This window comes from Podarcis tiliguerta, assembly GCF_965153285.1.
Source record: "Podarcis tiliguerta genome assembly, chromosome: 13".
Lineage (NCBI taxonomy): Eukaryota > Metazoa > Chordata > Lepidosauria > Squamata > Lacertidae > Podarcis > Podarcis tiliguerta.
In genome coordinates this window covers 19,191,374-19,213,508 of record NC_139546.1, presented here as the reverse complement: position 1 = coordinate 19,213,508, position 22,135 = coordinate 19,191,374, and the positions used below count along the sequence as shown (strand labels likewise).

The 22,135-nt window shown below is 46.3% G+C and overlaps 1 protein-coding gene and 1 long non-coding RNA gene across 3 annotated transcripts in view; both read right to left on the bottom strand.

Moving 5' to 3' along the window:
- LOC310661902 overlaps positions 1 to 22,135 on the bottom strand; it is a 150,450-nt gene that overhangs the window by 32,534 nt on the left and 95,781 nt on the right. The window lies entirely within an intron of this gene.
- PPP1R9B (protein phosphatase 1 regulatory subunit 9B) overlaps positions 9,408 to 22,135 on the bottom strand; it is a 75,957-nt gene continuing 63,229 nt past the window's right edge. For both annotated transcript variants that reach the window (XM_083408387.1, XM_083408386.1), the window contains exons 9-11: positions 19,206 to 19,435; positions 17,977 to 18,073; positions 9,408 to 13,839 (exon numbers count right to left, since the gene is read on the bottom strand). In XM_083408387.1, the coding sequence (XP_083264513.1) occupies positions 13,786 to 13,839; positions 17,977 to 18,073; positions 19,206 to 19,435 (381 nt within the window). In that variant the 3' untranslated portion in view covers positions 9,408 to 13,785. The remainder of the gene's footprint in view (positions 13,840 to 17,976; positions 18,074 to 19,205; positions 19,436 to 22,135) is intronic.

Below are 22,135 nucleotides of genomic sequence, written 5' to 3'. Positions count from 1 at the left end.
AGAACGAATTAAGTTCTTAACCCGAGGTACCACTGTAGGTGCCTTCAGATGTCTTGGCTCAGGGGTCACATAACTCCATAACCTGCAACATTTCTCCGATGAAAATAGGGACTTCCTAAGGAAAAGTGGAACATTCCAGGATCAAATCAGAAACCAGGATGACTTCTGTAAATCTGTGACTGTTCTTTGAAAATAGGGACACTTGGAGCGTCTGCCTTGAGCTCGCAGGTGAACCCACCACCCCCTGTATCCTAAGCATCATCTCCTTGGTTTGGGCTTTCAGAGATTCCTGTTCATCTCCTGGTGGCTGAAACATCAAGGGATCAGATCATGTTGCCTAGAAGACTGCCCACCCCTGGGTGGACCTGGAAGGTCACTTAAAGGCCCACTGGGGAGTTGCGGCCAGATCCAAGGTGGGGCACAGCAGGAGCACTGCCCCCATGCAAATCTAGGGTGAAAGCATAGGAGCCAACTCCTAGGAGCTGTGTCCCTTTGCTCCCTCTGATAAAATATTTGAGGGGGGGGGCAAAGTTGATGGGCATTGCCATTCAAATGGTGCATGTGTGCTGCCTCTTGTGATGGACTATGCAAGGCAAGGCTTAGCTGCCTCCCCTATTTTATTTTATTTTATTCAGGTTGGCACTGGGGTTAAGAAAAGGGGTCCCAGAGGCATGTTTGGGTTAAAACTGGGTTCTGGGTCTGAACAGGTTGATGATCATCTGGGCAAAAGGCACTCATGGTTCCGCACCTTACAGAATATAATAGGGCAGTGACCCAAAAGTTGGCATTGACACTATTTCCCTTGGATTATGGGATGCCCTTTTCACTGCTATGTGAAGCAGCAGCCACCAGTTGTTTCAGATCACTCGTGAAAATATACTTTTTTGGCCAGGGGAAAGTTTGAGCATCATTAATGTGTTTGAAGTACCCAGGTTCCTGTTTTATATGCCTTGACACAACAATTTTACTAGTTTCATGTTGTGTTTTTGCTTCCATGACATTGTTTTGTTTCTGTGTTGTGCATCGCTTAGTTTTAAACACTAAGCAGTATATAAATGCTTTTAAACAAAAGGAAAATAAGTAACTTTCATCTGGTTTGCCATTGTTAAACAAGGTTCTAAATTGGAGAAGCCATTGGTCTGACTTTTCATTTATTCCTACATATAATATCACAGATAGACCATTAATCACCCCAATAACAGAATCCCCAGTGGGGACGGTTCACCCATTCAGATGCTGGTTTTTAAGCTATAACAGTTCTATAGATATACATTGTGGATGGACCAGCCCTAAGCCTCCCTAATTTCCAAATTAGTGTTGCTGCTGTACACTTTCTGTAGGGAAGGTGCTCATAGATTGCATTTATCCTGTTATTTACACCCAGGCAGCGAATGTGTTTAATCCTTCTGTCCCCATAATTCTACTCACTCCACTCCACCCCCAGATGAAACCTCTCATGAAAGATCTGGAGGGGCTGTTTAGAGGATCACTACAATTAGGGCCCATTAGCGTTTTCATCTCTATTTTGCAAATTGCAGATTGTACTTGATGGCCACTTGTTTAGATGGCTTTTAAAAAGGAGATTGGGCCAATTCCTGGAGGATGAGTCCATCCATGACTACAGGTCGCGATGGCTATAGGCACCTTCTAGATTCAGAGGCCGTATGCCATGGGATCCCCATTTCTGTGGCCTAACAGAAGGAGAAGGTTATTGTCCTCTTGCCCTTGTTGTGGGCTTCCCACTGGCATGTGGTTGGTCACTGTGAGAACTAGGATGCTGGACTTAATGGGCTGATCTCGCTGGGGGTCTTATGTCTTTCCTCACCCTAGTCCAGTGAGATAGGCCACCATATTCCCATTTTCTAGACCGAAGAACTGAGGCTGAGAGATGATGCTTTGCCCACAACCTCGCAATGAGTCTGTAGCAATTCTGGACGACACTAGGGTATATCTGAATAACTCAGCCACTAGAGCATGAGACCCTTAATCTTAAGGTCATAGGTTTGACCTATGTGCAAAAGATTCCTGCATTGTAGGGGTGTTTGGACTAGAAGACCCTTGAGGTCCTTTCCAGCTCTATGATTCTGTAGTGTAACTGTCTTTGTTTCACTGCTTTATAGTTTGTGCTTTTTAATGGTTTGTTTCAGTGTAAGGTAAAGGGACCCCTGACCATTAGGTCCACTGGTGGCCGACTCTGGGGTTGTGGTGCTCATCTCACTTTTTTGGCTGAGGGAGCCGGCGTACAGCTTCCCGGTCATGTGGCCAGCATGACTAAGCCGCTTCTGGCGAACCAGAGCAGCGCACAGAAACGCCGTTTACCTTCCCGTCGGAGCAGTACCTATTTCTCTACTTGCACTTTGATGTGCTTTTGAACTGCTAGGTTGGCAGGAGCAGGGACCAAGCAACAGGAGCTCACCCCGTCGCAGGGATTCGAACCACTGACCTTCTGATCGGCAAGTCCTAGGCTCTGTGGTTTAACCCACAGTGCCACCCGTGTCCCTGTTTCAGTGTATATTTTAATTAAAAGTGTTTTAATGTCATTGCATGATTTTGTTGCTTTGGAGTGTTTCTCCCCCTCTTCCCTCTTCAACTTTCCCCATGCTTTCTGTAACACCCAGCTTGATGAATTGGCAAACCCAAATGCTTTCTCACATCGGTTTTGGAATCCATCTTGACGAGACACAACACAACACCCCCATCCTCTCTTGTATTTAACCTACTTCTCTATTGTGCCTTATGAATATAAGGTAAACAATTCAGAGGTCGAAAATAACTTGCGTTCTTATCTCAAGATGAATAGGTTATGTGCAACCTCTCCTTATTTGGCCTATTAATTCCTGGCTCTGATCATGCAGAGATTATCTCCCATAATTATTCTTGCTTCCCTAAGATGAAGGAACTGAGATACCCACCTCCTCCAAACCGAGACTTGAACTCAAGTGCTTCCACCACCTTCCTGGAGCGGCTGGCTCTTGGGAATGAAAAACTGGGTATGAGAATTGAGGTAAGAATTTGCTTGTGATGGGGAGAATAGCTGGTGCTGAATGGACAGCTCCAAGAAAACCGCTCAACCAGCTTGCAGAAGAGGATAAAAAGGAAACCCGTCTTGCGGACTGATGTTGTTGATTTACATTTAAGTATTTTTTTACATGCAGTTAAATATTCTAATCAAAAAAGGCAGAATCCCAGATGGAGAGGGAAAATACTATCTGATTCCCACGATGTCCAGCCAATCTGAGGGGTCCATTGTTTCACTTTGAGACATGTTTCAGTTTCTGACCAATCAGGTACAGATCTTTGAGGTTCACCTCTTGCAGAGTTTTTAATTAAAATGCAAAGGTGGGTAAATTACAAAAAAACACACCTTTTCTTTTAAAATGTGGACTCTCCAGGATATCCAAATAGGTGAGACTTCTGGCTAATCTAATCAGCCAATATCCGCTAGAGAGCTGCTCGCCTGGGCATTTAGAAAAACACCGCTAGATCAAAGAAATATTTTGTAAGGATATGTGTGAAACCAGGGTCATCTCTGCTGGCTACAACTAATTGAAATGGGATTTAAAAGTCCTGATGTAGCAGATATTAAAATATAACACATTCAATTGGCTCTGCTTTATTAGTCCTTAAGGTGCTGCCATGCTCTTGTTTTGTTTTATTATAATTTTTGCTGCAACAGAGGAGCTGGAATGAATATAAGACAATTCCCATATGCAGATGACACAACCTTGATGGCAGAAAGTGAGGAGGAATTAAACAACCTCTTAATGAGGGTGAAAGAGGAGAGCGGAAAATATGGTCTGAAGCTCAACATCAAAAAAACGAAGATCATGGCCACTGGTCCCATCACCTCCTGGCAAATAGAAGGGGAAGAAATGGAGGCAGTGAGAGATTTTACTTTCTTGGGCTCCATGATCACTGCAGATGGTGACAGAGGTCACAAAATTAAAAGACGCCTGTTTCTTGGGAGAAAAGCGATGACAAACCTAGACAGCATCTTAAAAAGCAGAGACATCACCTTGCTGACAAAGGTTCGTATAATTAAAGCTATGGCTTTTCTAGTAGTGATGTATGGAAGTGAGAGCTGGACCATAAAGAAGGCTGATGGCCAAAGAATTGATGCTTTTGAATTCTGGTGCTGGAGGAGACTCTTGAGAGTCCCATGGACTGCAAGAAGATCAATCCTATCCATTCTTAAGGAAATCAGCCCTGAGTGCTCACTGGAAGGACAGATCGTGAAGTTGAGGCTCCAATACTTTGGCCACCTCATGAGAAGAGAAGACTCCCTGGAAAAGACCCTGATGTTGGGAAAGATGGAGGGCACAAGGAGAAGGGGATGACAGAGGACGAGATGGTTGGATAGTGTTCTCGAAGCTACTAACATGAGTTTGACCAAACTGTGGGAGGCAGTGGACGACAAGAGTGCCTGGAGTGCTCTGGTCCATGGGGTCACGAAGAGTCGGACATGACTAAATGACTAAACAACAACAAAAAATATGGGCAGGGCTTTTTGTCAGCTGGAACTCACAGGAACTCAGTTCTGGCACCTCTCAGGTGGTGCCATTGCCATTCTAAGAGAACAAGGGAGGAGTTCATGGTGAGTTCCGCCACCTCTTTTTCTAGAAAAATAGAAGTGTATATAGGAAACAATTTCACAGAAGCATTAGCCGGATACCTTCCATTGATCTGACCGTGCTGAATAGGTCCCACTGCATACTGTATGGTATATACATGCTGAAAAGCTACAATGAGTTCCTGCAGTAAAACAGATAGGTGTTCAAGTGGAAAGACATGATTTCATTCCACCCTGGACTCCCATTTGAGAGGAACAATAGTATAAAAATAAAGTCAATAAATAATGAACATAAAATAAATATGTTTGAGGAGTTTTCTGTTAACACCGAGTGACGGTCACAGTGCAATAGCAAAACTAGTAGGGACAGATAAGTCTCAGGCAACTCTGAAATTACTAATTTAAGAATAACTGATTGCTTTTAACTGTTTTTTTGAAAGGCAACTTTTAACTGTTTTTTTTCCCACTGTACTGTTTTAGTATTGGCATTTTTACCACCCGGGGCTCCTTTGGAGAAAGGGTAGGGTATAAAGGGTAGGGAGAGGTCCAACCTTTTCCTTCTCTACCTAGTCTCAGGAATTGGAGAGGAAAGATAACTCTGGCAACTAGGAGGGCCTGTAGCACATCACATTAGGCTAGTTTGGGCCCAGGGGCCTCTAGTTGCTGACCTACAATCAAATTAATGTGTGACATTTTACTGTATTTTAATCTTTGTTGGAAGCTGCCCAGAGAGGCTGGGGAAACCCAACCAGATTGGTGGGGTAAAATAAATAAATAAATAAATAAATTAATAATAATAATAATAATAATTCAGTGTTCGTTCTGAGCCAAGATGACCATATCAGAGGCCTATCCATCTTCTACATTAAACCCTCCAAGAGATAGCAATTCCACAGTCTGCTCCATTGCTGAGCTGGTCTTCTGGTTAGAAGGTTCACTGGAATGTAATAACCCACCTACACCTCCCCACAATTTCACCCTCCCTATGCTACTCGTCTCATCCTTGCTGGGCAGTTTAGAATGGATGCTGTTGTTTCTTCTGTGATCTTCGCCTATATCCATCCCTTTCTTTATGATGACTTTTTTCCTATGGCCTCAGCATGCCCAATTCCTTCAGCCTTTAAAGGAACCCCTGATCATTAGGTCCAGTGGTGACCGACTCTGGGGTTGAAGCACTCATCTCGCTTTATTGGCCGAGGGAGCTGGCATACAGCTTCTGGGTCATGTGGCCAGCATGACTAAGCTGCTTCTGGCGAACCAGAGCAGCGCACGAAAACACCGTTTATCTTCCCGTCGGAGTGGTACCTATTTATCTACTTGCACTTTGACGTGCTTTTGAACTGCTAGGTTGGCAGGAGCAGGGACCGAGCAATGGGAGCTCACCCTGTTGCGGTGATCCAAACCACCGACCTTCTGATCAGCAAGTCCTAGGCTCTGTGGTTTAACCCACAGCACCACCCGTGTCCCTCCTTCAGCCTTTACCCTGCTATTATTAGGAATGGTCTCCTCAAACCTTTTTTATCTGCCTCCCAGGTCTGTTCTGAGCCCTTGCCAAGGTCACTTCCAGAAGCGAGATTCTTCCGAGGGGTTGCAAGGGGGATGAGGAGGCAGCCCGTCAGATTTCAGACCCTGCCCCCCTCTGTGTGCGCTAAGAGGCGGTGGAGAGGAGTCTGCCTCCTTAAGTTTGACCTACATAAGACCTGCATTGTTTATAATGTGTCAAACGACTATTGTTCTAGGGAGACCCGCCATCTGTTTCACATTCGGACCTGGGTAAACAGTTCTAGTCAGTATATTAATAGGATTGCTGTTGCGATTAGAGGTAAATTAGGAAGATGTCGATTTAGCCCAGCATGGTCTGCTCTGACAGAAGCTTTCCAGGGTCGCTGGCAGCAAAAGGTCTTTCCCATTACCACTCAATCCTTTCTGAAGAAGGGATGCCGGGGACTGAGGAGCCATACAGAGTGGCTGGGGAAACCCAGCTAGATGAGTGGGGTATTATTATTATTATTATTATTAAACATGGAACTTTGTTCATGCAAACTGCTTACATGACCACTGCATCTATCTTATACCACACACGATTCACATGTGGAGGTTCCAGGTTCAAATCTCCAATCACCAATATCTCATGAATGAATCATAGAATCATAGAGTTGGAAGAGACCACAAGGGCCATTGAGTCCAACCCCCTTCAGGAGACCTCCTGCCAGTCAAGGTCTCTTCTTCTTCAGCGAACACTCATAGATAAGTAAGATTGTCTTCCATTCTTAACAGTGAGTCTGTAAGTGACTGTGGAGGCCAATTCTGGATCCACATACCCTTCCATAGTGGGGACATAGGTTTCCAGGCAGGAGTTGATCAAGGTGGTAAAAGGTAAAGTAAAGGGACCCCTGACCATTAGGTCCAGTCGCGGACGATTCTGGGGTTGTGGTGCTCATCTCGCTTTATTGGCCGAGGGAGCCGGCATACAGCTTCCGGGTCATGTGGCCAGCATGACTAAGCCGCTTCTGGTGAACCAGAGCAGCGCACGGAAACTCCATTTATCTTCCCGCCGGAGCGGTACCTATTTATCTACTTGCACTTTGATGTGCTTTCAAACTGCTAGGTTGGCAGGAGCAGAGACCGAGCAACGGGAGCTCACCCTGTTGCGGGGATTCAAACCGCCGACCTTCTGATCGGCAAGTCCTAGGGTCTGTGGTTTAACCCACAGCGCCACCCGCATCCCAAGGTGAGGGTTTCCCAAACGTGCCTTCCTCTTAGGAACGTTTTTCAAAGAGGGCCAGATTTGATGAAGTGAAGGGCCGTGGGAGCCAAAGTTGTTGACCTTTTGTAGGATTGAAGTTAGGCCCCCGAAATGGACTTTGGACATGACTGTCTTAGCACGTTTCTCCCTTTCGTCCTGAGTTTGAGCATCTTCAAAGTCCATGACACCTTTGGTAAAGGATGTTCTCCAACTGGAGCGCTCGCAGGCAAGTGTCTCCCAGTTGTCAGTCTTTTTCATTTGGTTAATAGCTGTACACAACTCTCCCAGATTTGGAGAGACTGCAAGCTCATCTCCAATTTGTTTTTGCGGAATTTGTGAGAGGACATCAGCAGCTACGGGGGAGTTGCGGTTAAGGAGATGCTGGTAATGTTCTTTCCAGCACAATGCAATAGTGTCTGGGTTAAATCAGGGGTAGGCAACCTAAGGCCCGGGGGCCGGATGCGGCCCAATCGCCTTCTCAATCCGGTCCGCAGATGATCCAGGAATCAGCGTGTTTTTACATGAGTAGAATGTGTGCTTTTATTTAAAATGCAGCTCTGGGTTATTTGTGGGGCATAGGAATTCGTTCATTTCTTCCTCCAAAATATAGTCTGGCCCACCACATGGTCTGAGGGATGGTGGACCAGCCCATGGCTGAAAAAGGTTGCCGACCCCTGGGTTAAATGATTGACAAATAATATTAGAAACAACATCAGGAACCCAGTAATCTTGATGCACTTCCACCATGAGGGTTCTTCTTGTGTTACAGCCCTGCTAGTGTTGGAATGAAGTCACCAAGGTGATGTGAGGGAGCTTGACTGGAGTCCAGTACCAGAGAAAACTACCCTCAGCACTGCCTCCTGGACTATGGCCAAAATGGTCTTCATAGGAGGCTCTGTCCCTATTTTAGCCCAAGCATTTTGGTCTGTTGTTATGCCTAGGTTGTACTCCTATGCCTGGCTCTCTCTATTTGCATTTCCCATCCTACAGTTAATCAACAATTTATAAATAAAAGAATAACTCTTCAATTATGAAGCAGATTGGATCGAACGATGTTCAAAAGCCGTCATGGGGCACAAACTAGTCCCTTCCCTGAATAAGCTTTTAAGGAATGTCATGATCTGTAGCAGCTGAAACCAGGAAAAAAAAGTGGAGCTTGTCACATAAGGCATTGGCTTTATGGGTCTCCCTCTATCCATAAAGTTTCTGATTCTGTATAACCCTTCTGTAGAACACCCCACCTTCTCTCTTTTTTGCAAAGGCAGCCAGTTTAACATGGTTATCCTGCAACTGGGTTTTTGGTTATGGGGAAATGATGGCTAGCTGTGCCATGCCCTGTATTTCGAGAACATTCCCTTCCATAGCCAATGGTGTAATGTGTTATACTAGAAGAAGAAGAAGAGTTTGGATTTGATATCCCACTTTCTCACTACCCAAAGGAGTCTCAAAGTGGCTAACATTCTCCTTTCCCTTCCTCCCCCACAACAAACACTGTGAGGTGAGTGGGGCTGAGAGACTTCAAAGAAGTGTGACTGGCCCAAGGTCACCCAGCAGCTGCATGTGGAGGAGCGGAGACGCGAACCCGGTTCACCAGATTACGAGACTACAGCTCTTAACCACTACACCACACTAGCTCTCTAGAAGACATTTCTCAAGACCAAGAGCCACCTGTGCAGCAGGAGCTCTCCATGATGGTTTGGTTGCAGTTATTCCTAAAGAAATTGGACGTACCTGGTGTAGTGGCTAGGAGATATATCGCTATATCGTCCAAAACTGCTTTGAAGTCCATATTGTAATATTGGTTTCATAATTTCCGACCTGGCAATATATTATGAATCATGGTTTGTGTGTGTGTGCTATGCAAGAAAACCACAACATGTTTAGCTGGTGATATATCACAATGTTGAACACCAGATATTCCCCAGCCCTACTGTTCACCTCAAAAGCATTTACATACATACATAGCTATATATATGGAAGGGCTGCCTTGAAGATCTCTAGAAATTCCAACAGTGGATACCCAAAGCTCTGCCCCCCCCCAATCCCGCCTCCCCCAAGAGCACATAGTGGCATTTGAAAAACCGAACAGGGTGGAAACAAAGACCTGCAGTTTATCTGATATGACCGGATGATAGGACAATTGGAATACAAAACCAGGAACAATACGTACATACATACATACATATATATATTATATATATACATACACATTTATACCTGTGTAAAGGAGATTAAATTAAAATTTAAGATGATCTTTTAAAAAACTCATTTGTTTTTCAGAACATTACATCTCATTCCCCTGCGTGTCATTCTCCACCCCCTTGCTCTGATCCTGCACCCATTTATTGTTTACAGTACACTGTACACCTCTTGAACCAGCTTTTTTTGGGGGGGGGGGGGTGCAAAATCTGTTTCATCCTTTATGTAACCCAGGATGGCGGTGGCGTGGAGACACCTTGTCACCTAGAGAATCGTTCCTTGCAGCCCTCGCAGGGTAAAGGGATGGGAGGAGAATTCACTGGCAGCCGGCCAGTTTTGCCTGCCTCTGTGGTCACCACCACTAACAGTCTGGAAGCTCTGCGTTTGGCAGGTGTAATGGCGGCGTGTTGCAGCGAGCAAATGGCGAGCTGGAGACCCGTGCCCCTTTCAGACGACGTCACTGCATCACAAAATGGCCAAGCCTTTTGTGGACTCTGCCAACGTGGAACACAAGAATTCACATTCCGTAAAGGGTGTGTGCGTGTGTGAATGAGAGAGCTGCTTACCTCCAGAAGTAGGGCTGCGTTTCAGGGCGTACATGTAGCAACACACACACAATTTGACCACTGAGGTTTAAAGGAGATGGGGAAGCAGTCAAACCCCCTGAAACACATTGCCCAGCTCTGGAATAAAAGACACAACATGTCACCTTTTAATTTTGGATTGTTGGATCCAGGATATTTGCCATGCCCAGGTTGTCTACTTCCCGATCGTGATATGTGGATTAGAATCCCCACTCCAGTCCACAGAAACATACCCTGGAAAACCGACCCACCATTTTATCACAGTATTTAATACTCTGGGGGAGTACAAATGGATTGTGAAAGCGCACGAAGGCAAATCTACCCACATTACGTTGTCTTGAGTGGGACACATTCTGCACATCATTGTCATGAACTGTTTTCGTCCCATGATAAGACAAAACAGGGAACTGTGAATTCAAAGTTATGAAGGAAACGTGGGAGACATCTTTCCTGAAGTTATCCTCATTATGGGATCCGGACATTTCTGGGCTAGGTCCATCGAAACTGGAGGAAAGACTGGTTCGAAGTTCAAAATGAACCCCTTCGGTGCTCCTTCCCCCATCCAAAGCTGTCATGCAGACTGCTGGAATTCACACTGAATTTCTGTCTGAATCACAGCAAGAGAAAGCAAAGGACGTCTTTTTTCCAAAGCAGGCACTATTAAAGCCCACAAGAAGTAAACAATAAAAGGGGTGGGTACCTCCTTGAGGCAACAGGAGGAAAACACCCTGTTTTTCTCCCCCCCCCTTTCCTTCAAAGTGGAAACCTTGTGAAGGGGACAGCATTTTCCACTCCCTTCACAAATTCCAGTTTAGAGGTGAAAACCCAAAGGCATAGCCTTTCCCGGCAGAATACTGCTTTAAACCAAACAAAACATACAGGCTTTTGTATCGGCCTTATTTTGGCTCTTTTTGAGGGGGCAGGGGGAAGCAAATTTCCCCAGCAACCGCTTTACAAAACGTACGTCCAGTTCCACTTTACATAGACGTTCCACAGCAGCCTTGGCTAATGGCCATGCCGGAAAAATAATACTGTCAAAAAGTTTGTAGATGATGCAGTAGGTGGAGTCCTGCTTGAGTGGGTAGAGGAAACGTCACCTGATTTGCATCGTTTTTTTAAATATAAAACTGAATCTAGGTTAATAAATATATCTCTCGAACAGCTGAAAGAGGACCAGTGAATGTCTATGTGATGCAGCTCAGTTTATAACAGCCTTCCCCAAGCAGGTGCAATCCAGGTATTTTGGACCATTGGCCATGTTGGCTGGGGATGATGGAAGCTATAGCCCAAACATCAGGAAGGCACCAGGTTGGGAGAGGCCCCCAGTGGGACCCGATTGTGAGTACCTGTGTTATTTCCAAGTTGGGTTGAGCAATGTGGCACTCTCAGCCAAGCTCCAGGGCATGAATGAATCGTGGTGGCCAAAAACCACGCCCAAGGACGGGGATAGCGAAAGGTCAGAGAGGCCAAAATGCAGGCAAGCCTCCAAATGTGTTCACACAAAGCTTCACCTTGCCATATTTAAGGTAAGATGTTTTCTGACTTTTCCCCTTAAGAACCTGATTCCAGCATTACACACAACACACAGATGCTGCTGTCAGGCCAAACTGCATCCTTCTGGTGCCACGGATGCTGATACAGAAAGAAACTCCCCATAAGCTTGGTGCCATACAGAGAGCACCTTTGCAACATCTTGGCCCTCTGGGCAAAGTGCAGCTCTACGGAAGGGTTGTTTTGGTGCCTCTGTGTATGTCAGCTTGGCCCCTGATGCCTGGGTTAGGGTGTAAAAGCATGGGCAGCAAAGGAGATGCAGTCAGTGACTTCTGCTCTTGTCAGATTAAACAGATGAGGAAGAAAGAAGCTGCAAAACCCTCTGGTACCTTAGAGATGAACAGCTTTTGTAACTCGCTGCCGGCACCTGTTATGAAGGCTCGCGCTGTAAGATATCCCCCACCTGTCCAGTTTACCACTAAGGTGACCCAGCGCTTTCTGGCTACTAGTAACGATCTCAACTATTTCTCTAGAAAGGGGCATAAAATGAGGAAGGCAAGGCGCTGACTGGCTGGCCACTGCAGCAACAGTTATGACGCCGTTGTGTTGCTTCAGAGAGGAATTCCCTGCCAGCTAGAGATGCCACGTAAAAAACCCAAACTAAATGCACCCATGCAGCTCAATCGCTGGAAATGGGGGTGATGTGAAACAAAGGGACATCTACGATGGTCCAGTGTTTTGTCCTGGGACAAAGGTTGACCTCATAAATTAAGGAACAAAGAAGAACCAGGCAATACCTCTTACAATCTAATGATCTTAGAGACTGGGTCCTCATTACCTGTGCGTCTAAGGCACTCGTGCCTCTGTTTTTATCTTTTGCTGTCCCCCAGCTGTAAGCCCACCCACTTCCACAACAAACCCTGGTATTGACAGCAGCAAAGCAGAACCCTGTCAAGGTGTTGGGCTTCCGAAAAGGTGCTGCCCTTCACAGCTTTCTTCCAGTCAAATGCAGAATGGCTGGTGCAGAACCATGAAACTGAAGGCTTGCTCAAGAGCGGGACCAATGATTTCTTCCCTGCTCAGTTCCATTTTTTCTCTCTCCAAAGTCTCTAGCTTCAGCTCCTGGCTCGATACCTTTGATGCGTTTGCTCCCGGCTCTTAGGTTTTAATTCTCAGCTCCCTTGGGAGGGTCCAGTTCATAAACCTCCTGGGTGTTGATTCCCAGAAATTCTCCAAGACAAACGTGAATAAAAATGCAGTGAGGAGGGGAAAGAAACAAGGCAAATGCTCTTTTCCTGGTTGTAAAAAGTCAGCCGTAGCGTCTATTCAGATGCCGACAGGGGTTCCGGAGGCCGGAGCCTCTCCTCAGTCGCAAAGGTGGCGACTGGCAAAATCACCCTCCTTAAAAAACACAGACATATTTCCCACCATCGCACGAAACATAGAGAATAATGGATTCCATATTGTCCAAAAGGATGGAAAATTAAAGGCAAGATCATCCAACCCGCCCCACCCTCACCAAATCCCAACAATAAGACCCCCCCCCACTCCCAACCCCGTAACCCCTCGCTCAAAAGTTTAAGATTCAGGAAAGAAAACAAAAAGAGATAGAGAGAGCTGGTCTCGCTTCTTGCCAGCAGAGTCCTGCTGCCTTCCAGTTTCGTCCCCTGCTCCACGTGAAGACAGTCTCGATCCCGATCTGCAATGGCTGGCGCAAGGTTCTCATCAGGCAGAGAGGACAGGGGACACAAATGGCCGGACACACGGGACCACCGCCTCCCCACCCTCCACGGTTTGTCGATCCAGTTGACACAAGACGCACACCGGACATGGAAAACTGACAAGTGATTCACCACCCTTGTCAAGGTGTCTGGGTTTCGCCTCTGCGGCCCACTTTCGCCATCCCGCCTGACCCGTCCACCCGGCCTTTGTCTCTCCCTCACCCTCAAGAGAAGGCAAGGCCATTGGCTACTCTCGCTTGCCGTAGTTCTTCTGACTGTGTCGGGGTCTTAACACTTCCCTGCTGGGAAAACCGGGCAGGGGATGAGGGAAGAATAACAGAGTGGACAACGGGCAGGAGGCATTTCTAAACAGGTCCCTTGCAAATGATAGTAGTAGTAGTAGTAGTAATAGTAATGAGAAGAATTAATTGCTCTGGTTGGTTTATATGTGTGTTTTTTCTGCTCTCTCTTTTTTTAAGTCGGGTTGGAATTTTTCAAAGTCTGCAGCTTCGCCTCCAGTTCAGAGATCTGAAAAACACACAACAGAAAGGGGGTGAAGAGGAGATTTCCAGGTAGAAAAATAGGGGGGGGGGGAGAGATGGGAAGACACGAGGGAAGGAGACATGGTGGAAATTGGCTGGCTGGCTCAGCACCCATTAACAGCAATGGGAAAGGGCTGGTGGAGAAGAGGGCTATGAAAAAGGGGAATGAAGGGGCACGCCAAAGGAGAATTGTATGGATATAAATGGTGGTGGCGGGGGGGCTCATTAACACGGCTTCTGAACGTTTAGGCTTGCAGTCTGCTCCACATCTGTTTTGAGAAGGGTTCCTCTGCTCTGAGTTCGGCAAAAGGCCGCGCAGCGTAAACTGTGCAGATCTAGTTAAAAGTTGCCTTTAATGTCTAATAAAACAGACTAGCGCACACAAATCAGTTTCTGCACCCAAACTGGAAGAGGGCAATTTTAGGACAGAGTTGCTAATTTCAATGAATCACCTCTCAAACAACCTTGCTTAGATTGATCACATTAGATATGTCTCCAGAGTGAATCATAAAACAGATGCATATCTAACCTTTCAAAGCTGACACAGGCTTGAGGTTCCAAGACTAAAATGATATTCGTTCCCCAACGAGGACTTAAGTGCCTCCATCTCCCATAATGGGACATGGGTGGCACTGTGGGTTAAACCACTGAGCCTAGGACTTGCCGATTAGAAGGTCGGCAGTTCGAATCCCTGTGAAAGGGTGAGCTCCCGTTGCTCGGTCCCTGCTCCTGCCAACCTAGCAGTTCAAAAGCACCTCAAAGTGCAAGTAGATAAATAGGTACTGCTCTGGAGGAAAGTCAACAGTGTTTCCGTGCACTGCTCTTGTTCGCCAGAAGCGGCTTAGTCATGCTGGCCACATGACCCGGAAGCTGTACACTGGCTCCCTCGGCCAATAAAGTGAGATGAGTGCTGCAGCCCGAGTTGGTCATGACTGGACCTAATGGTCAGGGGTCCCTTTACCTTTACCTTTATCTCCCATAATGCTCAATTGCACCCGGCAGAAACCAAACTTCTTAATGGTTACTGCAATTGGTTATTTTCTTTGAGGCATCTTTCAATGTGCCATTTTCAGCCTACCAAGTTCTAACTGGCTTGGCCAAACCTGAGGACTGCCTCTCCTTTCTTCACAGTTACTAAGATTTGCTGAAGATGCCCTCTTGATATTACTATACATGTGTCATGTCAAGGCATTTATTGATGGCTCCTCTCCTTTTAAGCACTGTTTCCCTTGGAGAGGAACAGCTGATATCTGGCTCAAGCTTTTGGAATACAAGCCTTTGGCTTTGCATTTAACTAACTGATTAACTAAGCTATCGCATTAGAGCTGGGGCTGTGCAGAAGTGAGAGTCAGAGAGCAAGCTGCCTTGGAAACAGCTCTTTCATTATGCAAATGCACGCATTCCTTCCTTCCCAATTCCTGCCCAAAGATTCCTACCACCGTCTCCCTTTCAAGGCAACCTTTCAAGGATCACTGTGCCTAATTGTGAAAAGGCGGCAGATGGGAAAGAAGGGGAAAGTTGGCCGGGAGCAGTTCTAGGAGAAATCAGTGGGGTGATGGAGTGAAGTAATGGTTGGGGAATGAGAGCCGATGGACATGACTGAGAAAATAAGCATGGCAGAAGCCTTCGGCCTGATGCTTGGGTCAAATCAAAGGTATAACACATTTGGTGATGGGAACAGTGCCCTGATGTGGGCAGGCTGCTGTTCAGCAGACTAGTTCACCATATTTTTATTCATTAGAGAGCAGTCAGTCCAAGACAAATTCAGACACAGTCAGCAGAAAGCATCCTAAGAAAATAGGGAGATCGCAATTAAGGTGAAGGGGAGGTGATGGCTTGATAGGAGGCTACATCCGCAGCCGTGTTTTGTAAGGCAGGGAAGGCCTGACACAGCCAGCCTTCTCAAGATAAAGGACAGCAGCTTAGGATTTGCACCACTTTCCTGGCTGTGTGTGTGCCTTGTCTTGCCTGTGTTCAGCCACATCAGCCTGTAGTCAGCACCTTTCCGCAGAGTCCTCTCCACCTGGGACTCTACGAATGCATGTACTGATTTGCCCAGGGTGCCACCAATTAAGGTAGGAGGGAGGTGAGGTGGCAAACTGCACTGGCTCCCAGTGGAGTACAGGGTCAGGTTTAAGGTGCTGGTTTTGACCTTTAAAAGCCTAGGCAGCCTAGGACCCATGTACCTACAGGACCACCTTTCCTGGTATGCCCCACAGAGGACCTTAAGGTCCACAAATAACAACACTTTGGTGGTCCGGAGCCTCAAGGAGGTAATATTGGTTTCAACTAGGGCCAGGGCCTTTTCAGCACTGGCCCCGATGTGGTGGAACGCTCTGTCACAAGAGACTAGGGCCCTGCGGGACTTGACATCTTTCCGCAGGGCCTGCAAGACAGAGCTGTTCCGCCTGGCCTTTGGTTTGGACTCGGTCTGACCCTTATATTTCCCTCCCCTTATGGTCATGATTTATCAGCGACTTTAAAATGAGACTGCATTTTAAATTGCATTTTAACCTGTATTTTAAATTGTGTTTTTTTCCCCTCCCTCTCTTTTTACCCTATTATGTTTTTACTGTGATTTTATTTTATTGGTGTTAGCCGCCCAGCGCCTGGCTTTGGCCGGGGAGGGCAGGGTATAAATAAAATTCATTATTATTATTATTATTAAGCGGATTGTACCACATCAGATAATGCGGGAGGCTGCCAATGCTGAATGCTCCCGTATGCTAAAACCTCACAAATAGAAGGTTTATAGATGTGCTAGCTTTCTGTTTGCAGGGAGAGGTTGGTGGTTACCCCCCCCCCTCTGCCCGCACTGTCTCATGGCCTTGCTTTTTCCATTCACCACAGTTGTGGCAATTGCTGCCTAGTGCTCTATCCATGTAGAATGTGGTTTGTGCTGCCTGTTCTCCATCGAGTGGCATGCCGCAGCCATGTAGGTCTTGGCAAAATGCGCACCTCTGCTTATTCTGGGCCCTGTGCAGGTGATCCTCACCCTTTCCTTAAGAGCTTGGCACTTTGTAAATGCTGAAGAGCAGCAATGGTGGCAGTGCTCAAATGCACGTGCTAGCTTGGTCTACCCCAATAGAGATGAATGGGGCAGGGGTTTGTGTGTGTTGCGTTCAGTGTTCTGTGCAAAGAAGAGGAGCACACTGAGACCTGCCGCTGTGATTTGGGTTTTAGAGGGGGCTTCTAGGCTGCAGTACAAGTGATGTCCTCCAGAGGGAGCATGGGGAGTCTCCTGGATGTTGGAAGAGAGCGATTCTACATTGCTCTCTGATCGGTGTAGCCGCAGTACAGAAACCCAGGTGCATTCACACTCATGCACACACACACAAACAAATGCACACATTTAACACACAGAGGCATGAGAACAACCTGACGAGTCTGACATGATCCACTGCCTGATGTAGGAACCAGGGTGTGGCAGGGATCTGCAACTGGCCCAGCGAGGAGAGATATAGATTTGACACGAGACCCGTTGCAGGATCAAGCGAAGGCCCAACGCCCATGCATACGTGGTGGAGAGACAGCGTTCGATCTAGGATCAAGTGTCTGCAAGCTAAATAGAACACTGCACAACCTTAAGAGATCCCTGCAGATCTGGGATGCGGAATCTCACATCACAGGATCTGGGGGAAGGTGGGCGAGCGTGGGCTTGTAAAGATCCACTTTGTCCTGGTGGACGTTTCAACGGGACTCTGCAGAAAGGACACCCCGGCCACCAGCGCCCCAAGAAATCTGAAGGCGATATAGGCGTGGAATTCAAAAAGATCAGAGTCTTCCCACCCCCTGCCTTTGAGCAGCAGGATCTGCTTAATGAGTGATCCAGCACTTGACACAAGGTCCTACAAGACTCAAGCATTGATGCCCAACTCTACAGGAGTTCAGAAAGATGGGTGTGTCCCTCTCCCCCCAACCCTTCCTCTACCCACGTCAATAATCAGGCCCCTTCCAAGTGCACACATCTCACATGTATCCCTGAGCTGAACTGAACCAAGGCCTCTCCAGTCACAGCAAAGCCCTTTCTTTCTTTCTTTCTTTCTTTCTTTCTTTCTTTCTTTCTTTCTTTCTTTTCCTCGGGGGCTCAAGGCAAACCCCCAGTGCTGTCCTTGATGCCCACCTTCTCCTGCAACTTGTCCACTTCCTCCTTGTGGGCCAGCTCAGACTCCTCCTGGATGCGGCGCTGAGCTGTCTCCTTCTTCAGGAACTCGATCTCTCTGTAAGAGGGGAAGAAACACATAATAATAATAATAATAATAATAATAATAATAATAACGAGAGCCAGTGTGGTGTAGTGGTTAAGAGTGGTGGATTCGTAACCTGGTGAACTGGGTTCGATTCCCTGCACCTCCACGTGCAGCTGCTGGGTGACCTTGGGCCAGTCACCCTTCTCTGAAGTCTCTCAGCCCCACTCACCTCACAGAGTGTTTGTTGTGGGGGAGGAAGGGAAAGGAGAATATTAGTCGCTTTGTTCTGGTTCCGAAAAACGTTCAAAAATGGAAGCATTTACTTCCGGGGTTTTGGCGTTCGGGAACCGAAACGTACGAGAGCGGAGGTGTTCGGGAACTGAGGTTCCACTGTATTATTATACAAAAATGATGCAGTACTTCTATCTCAAACGAAACTGGGCATAAAAAGGTTGATGAGGGCATTCTCCTTTGCAATTCTATGTGTGAAGGCCTAGGACTCGGGCTTGGACTCGGAACCAGAAGATCCTTTGCCTCAGGCATCATCTGAACCAAGTCTGGGGCCCGATTCTGAAGAGCCCCAGTCTGCACAGGTTCCCCTGCAACAAACACCAGCTGGGCCGAGTCAGGGGCCTGAGCCTGCCCTGGCTCCAGATGCGGGGATTACCTCGTTGCCTTCAGCTGGGCCATCACTTACAGCTGCTCCACTACCGGTTTGGTCAGGGGAGGCTGAGGCGGCCCCTGGGTCTAGTAACCCACCGACGTCTCCCGAACTGCAGAGACTGAGGTCTGAGAGAAGGAGAGACCTGAGTACTCGCAGGAGGAGTGCTCACCTTCGGGTGAAACAGGGAGGTGAGTCACCGGGGGATCAGGACCAGCCGCTACCCCGACAAAGATAAAAGGCTGTTGGACCCCGCCCCAGGTTGCGGGAGCAACATTGCTGTATGCTAGATCCTGCCTGAGATCTTGTACCTGTCCTTGCCTTGTGTCCTGCCTTGGCCCTTTCGGACTGACTCCCAGCGGAACCTGCGGATTCTGAACTGGTCCTGGGCCGCGTTTCACGGGTTACCCCCGGGCCCAGCACACTATGGTTCCATGATTCTTAGCAGACATGCATATCATTGCCCATTACGGGACAGGGCTCTGCAAAGGGAGTCCTTACTTCTGCTGATACTCTTTGATGAGCCTCTTGGCTTTGCTGTACTTCCTCTCCAGAGTCTGGTACTGGGCTTGGGTCTCTTTCAAGTGCTCGTCCACAGCCTGGCACAAGTTCTGGGCTTCCATCCAGTATCCCTCCAGCTTCTCCATCCGCTCCTTGTTCTCCTCCACGCTCTGTTCTAGCTGGGCTTTCTCGAGGCGCCAGCGGGATTTCTCTTGTTCGATGGACTGCAGCTGAGGGAAGACAGCGCGAGGGAGAGGTTAGCTCTTTTTCTCAGAAGCTCACTAAATCGGCACACTGCTTTGAGCCGTAATTAAAACAAAACGGACGGTGAACATAAAGATTTGACTGACTATGAAAGAATCTAAAGGAGGGAAATGATTAAAGAACAGATGTAAAGGCGAGCAAGATACCGTATTTTTTGCTCTATAAGACTCACTTTTTCCCTCCTAAAAAGTAAGGGGGAATGTGTGTGCGTCTTATGGAGCGAATGCAGGCTGCGCAGCTATCCCAGAAGCCAGAACAGCAAGAGGGATTGCTGCTTTCACTGCGCAGCGATCCCTCTTGCTGTTCTGGCTTCTGAGATTCAGAATATTTTTTTTCTTGTTTTCCTCCTCCAAAAACTAGGTGCGTCTTGTGGTCTGGTGCATCTTATAGAGCGAAAAATACGGTAACTAAGAGACGTGCGGTGAATGCAGTGAAAACCTTTTATAATATTTTAACTGAGATTTATATATTGTAATGTTTGAAGCACGAATTTGGTAATATTATTGGTTATGAAAAGTATTTTTTTTCTTTTTCTTTTAGTTTGTATTTTGGAAAATATGTATATAAATGTGTTTATAGTGTTATGTGTTGTTCTTTGTTTATCTTTCTTTTTCTTTTTTGTAAAATTCAGTAATTTTTTTTAAAAAATAAAAAACAAAACGGACAGCAGCGACGTAGCTGAGAGCCATCTCGGCGAAAGGCAGAAATCAACACAAAAAGCAGCAGCAGCAAACATATAAGGAGTAGAAATTACAGGAAGGTGCTCAGCCGAGCTACTGGGGCAGCAACCGAGGAGGCCCTGTTCCCTGCAGAGGTCAGTCAAGCCTCCCTCTAATCAGGCTGGATTTGATTTAAATCAAATCAATCTAAATCACGATTTAAATCAGTACTCAGTAAGACTTGATTTAAATCGTGTGGTTTTTTTCACATAAAAACTGGTATAATCTTAATAGTTACAACCAGAGGAAGGTTTCATTTTTGGAATAATACATTTTCAGAGTGGTTTTTAGAGTTATATCAAAAATTACTGATTTGGTTATACTCTTAGAAATACATAGACAGATAATTATGAAATGATTGTGAGCTTTAATAAGTTAACTGTTTATATTTGGACAACTTTTCTGCTGTACTTTATTGGAAGGAGAAAATAATCATTTCCTTAATAACAATTTAAACAATTTATTTAACGGAAACAATAACATTATAGCATATGTATCTGTGCTTGTTAACTGATGTGGTTAAACATAAACAAAAAACAAAACAAAACAAACCTTAGACTGAGTTTTAGCACACATGAAAAACTTAAAACAATTCCTTATTTCCTGATAGCCTTTGGACTATAATGTAACCTAAATAGAAAACTATCTTTAGAAAGACTTTTCCTCCAAAAGCATTTCATTTGAAAAATCCAATTTAAATATAAAAAAAATCCAATTTAAATATAAAAAAAATCCAATTTAAATATAAAAAAAATCCAATTTAAATATAAAAAAATAATCAGATTTTTTTTATTAAAAAAACATTGATTTTTCATCTACCCTGCCTTCAATGCTCGTTGCGGACTCTTTTCTTGGCAGAAACAGGTATATCTCACAGTGCTTCTGGCAAGCAAGGATGGGAGGTGAGATGAGATAAGCCAGGCAGTTTTGCTAGGCTGGGCAGCATTCCCGGAAAGGTAGGTGCCAGGACTTTGCGGGTGGCCCCTGGCATATTTAGGCCTCCAGACCTAAGCAGCTCAGGGCAAGGGATGGGATTTTTCAAAAACCTCTGTGTCTGCACACATTTCTCCCTAATGGTGTGTACACACCATGCAGTTAAAGCACATGGCTCCCCTCAAAGAATCCTGGGAACTGTAATTGACCGCTACAGTTCCCAGCACCCTTAGCACCCTACTGTTCCCAATATTCCTCGTTTGCTTTAAATGCATGGCTGTTTCCCTTCTTGCTCCTGGAGCTTGTTAAGAAGCGAGCTACTGCCCCCCCCCCCCACGAAAAACACAAATAATTCTCGTACATTATATATGCCTTTAGTAAAGGTAAAGGGGTTTTACCATTAGGTCCAGTCGTGGCCGACTCTGGGGTTGCGGTGCTCATCTCGCTATATTGGCCGAGGGAGCCGGCATACAGCTTCTGGGTCATGTGGCCAGCATGACTAAGCCGCTTCTGGCGAACCAGAGCAGCGTACGGAAACACTGTTGACTTTCCTCCAGAGCAGTACCTATTTATCTACTTGCACTTTGACGTGCTTTCGAACTGCTAGGTGGGCAGGAGCAGGGACCGAGCAACAGAAGCTCACTCCGTCGCGGGGATTTGAACTGCCGACCTTCTGACTGGCAAGTCCTAGGCTCTGTGGTTTAACCCACAGCGCCACCCGCGTCCCTATATATGCCATTACCATAGGCATGATATACCCATACTAAACGCAGACGCATTCCAGGTTCCCCAAAGTTAAATGGCACATAAAAATGTGAAGGCGACTTCATAAAAACACACTTAAGTATTCATGCTTAGAAAATTATGCTATGGAAATGCAGTGCTGCCTGGAGTTTTCCAGACCTATTATACTTATAATATTCTTATGTGTGTGTATCGTTTTCCATCTAATTAGCTGTTTAAGCACACACACAACAGCGCCCAAGTGGTTGGAAAATAAGCAGGTACTTGATG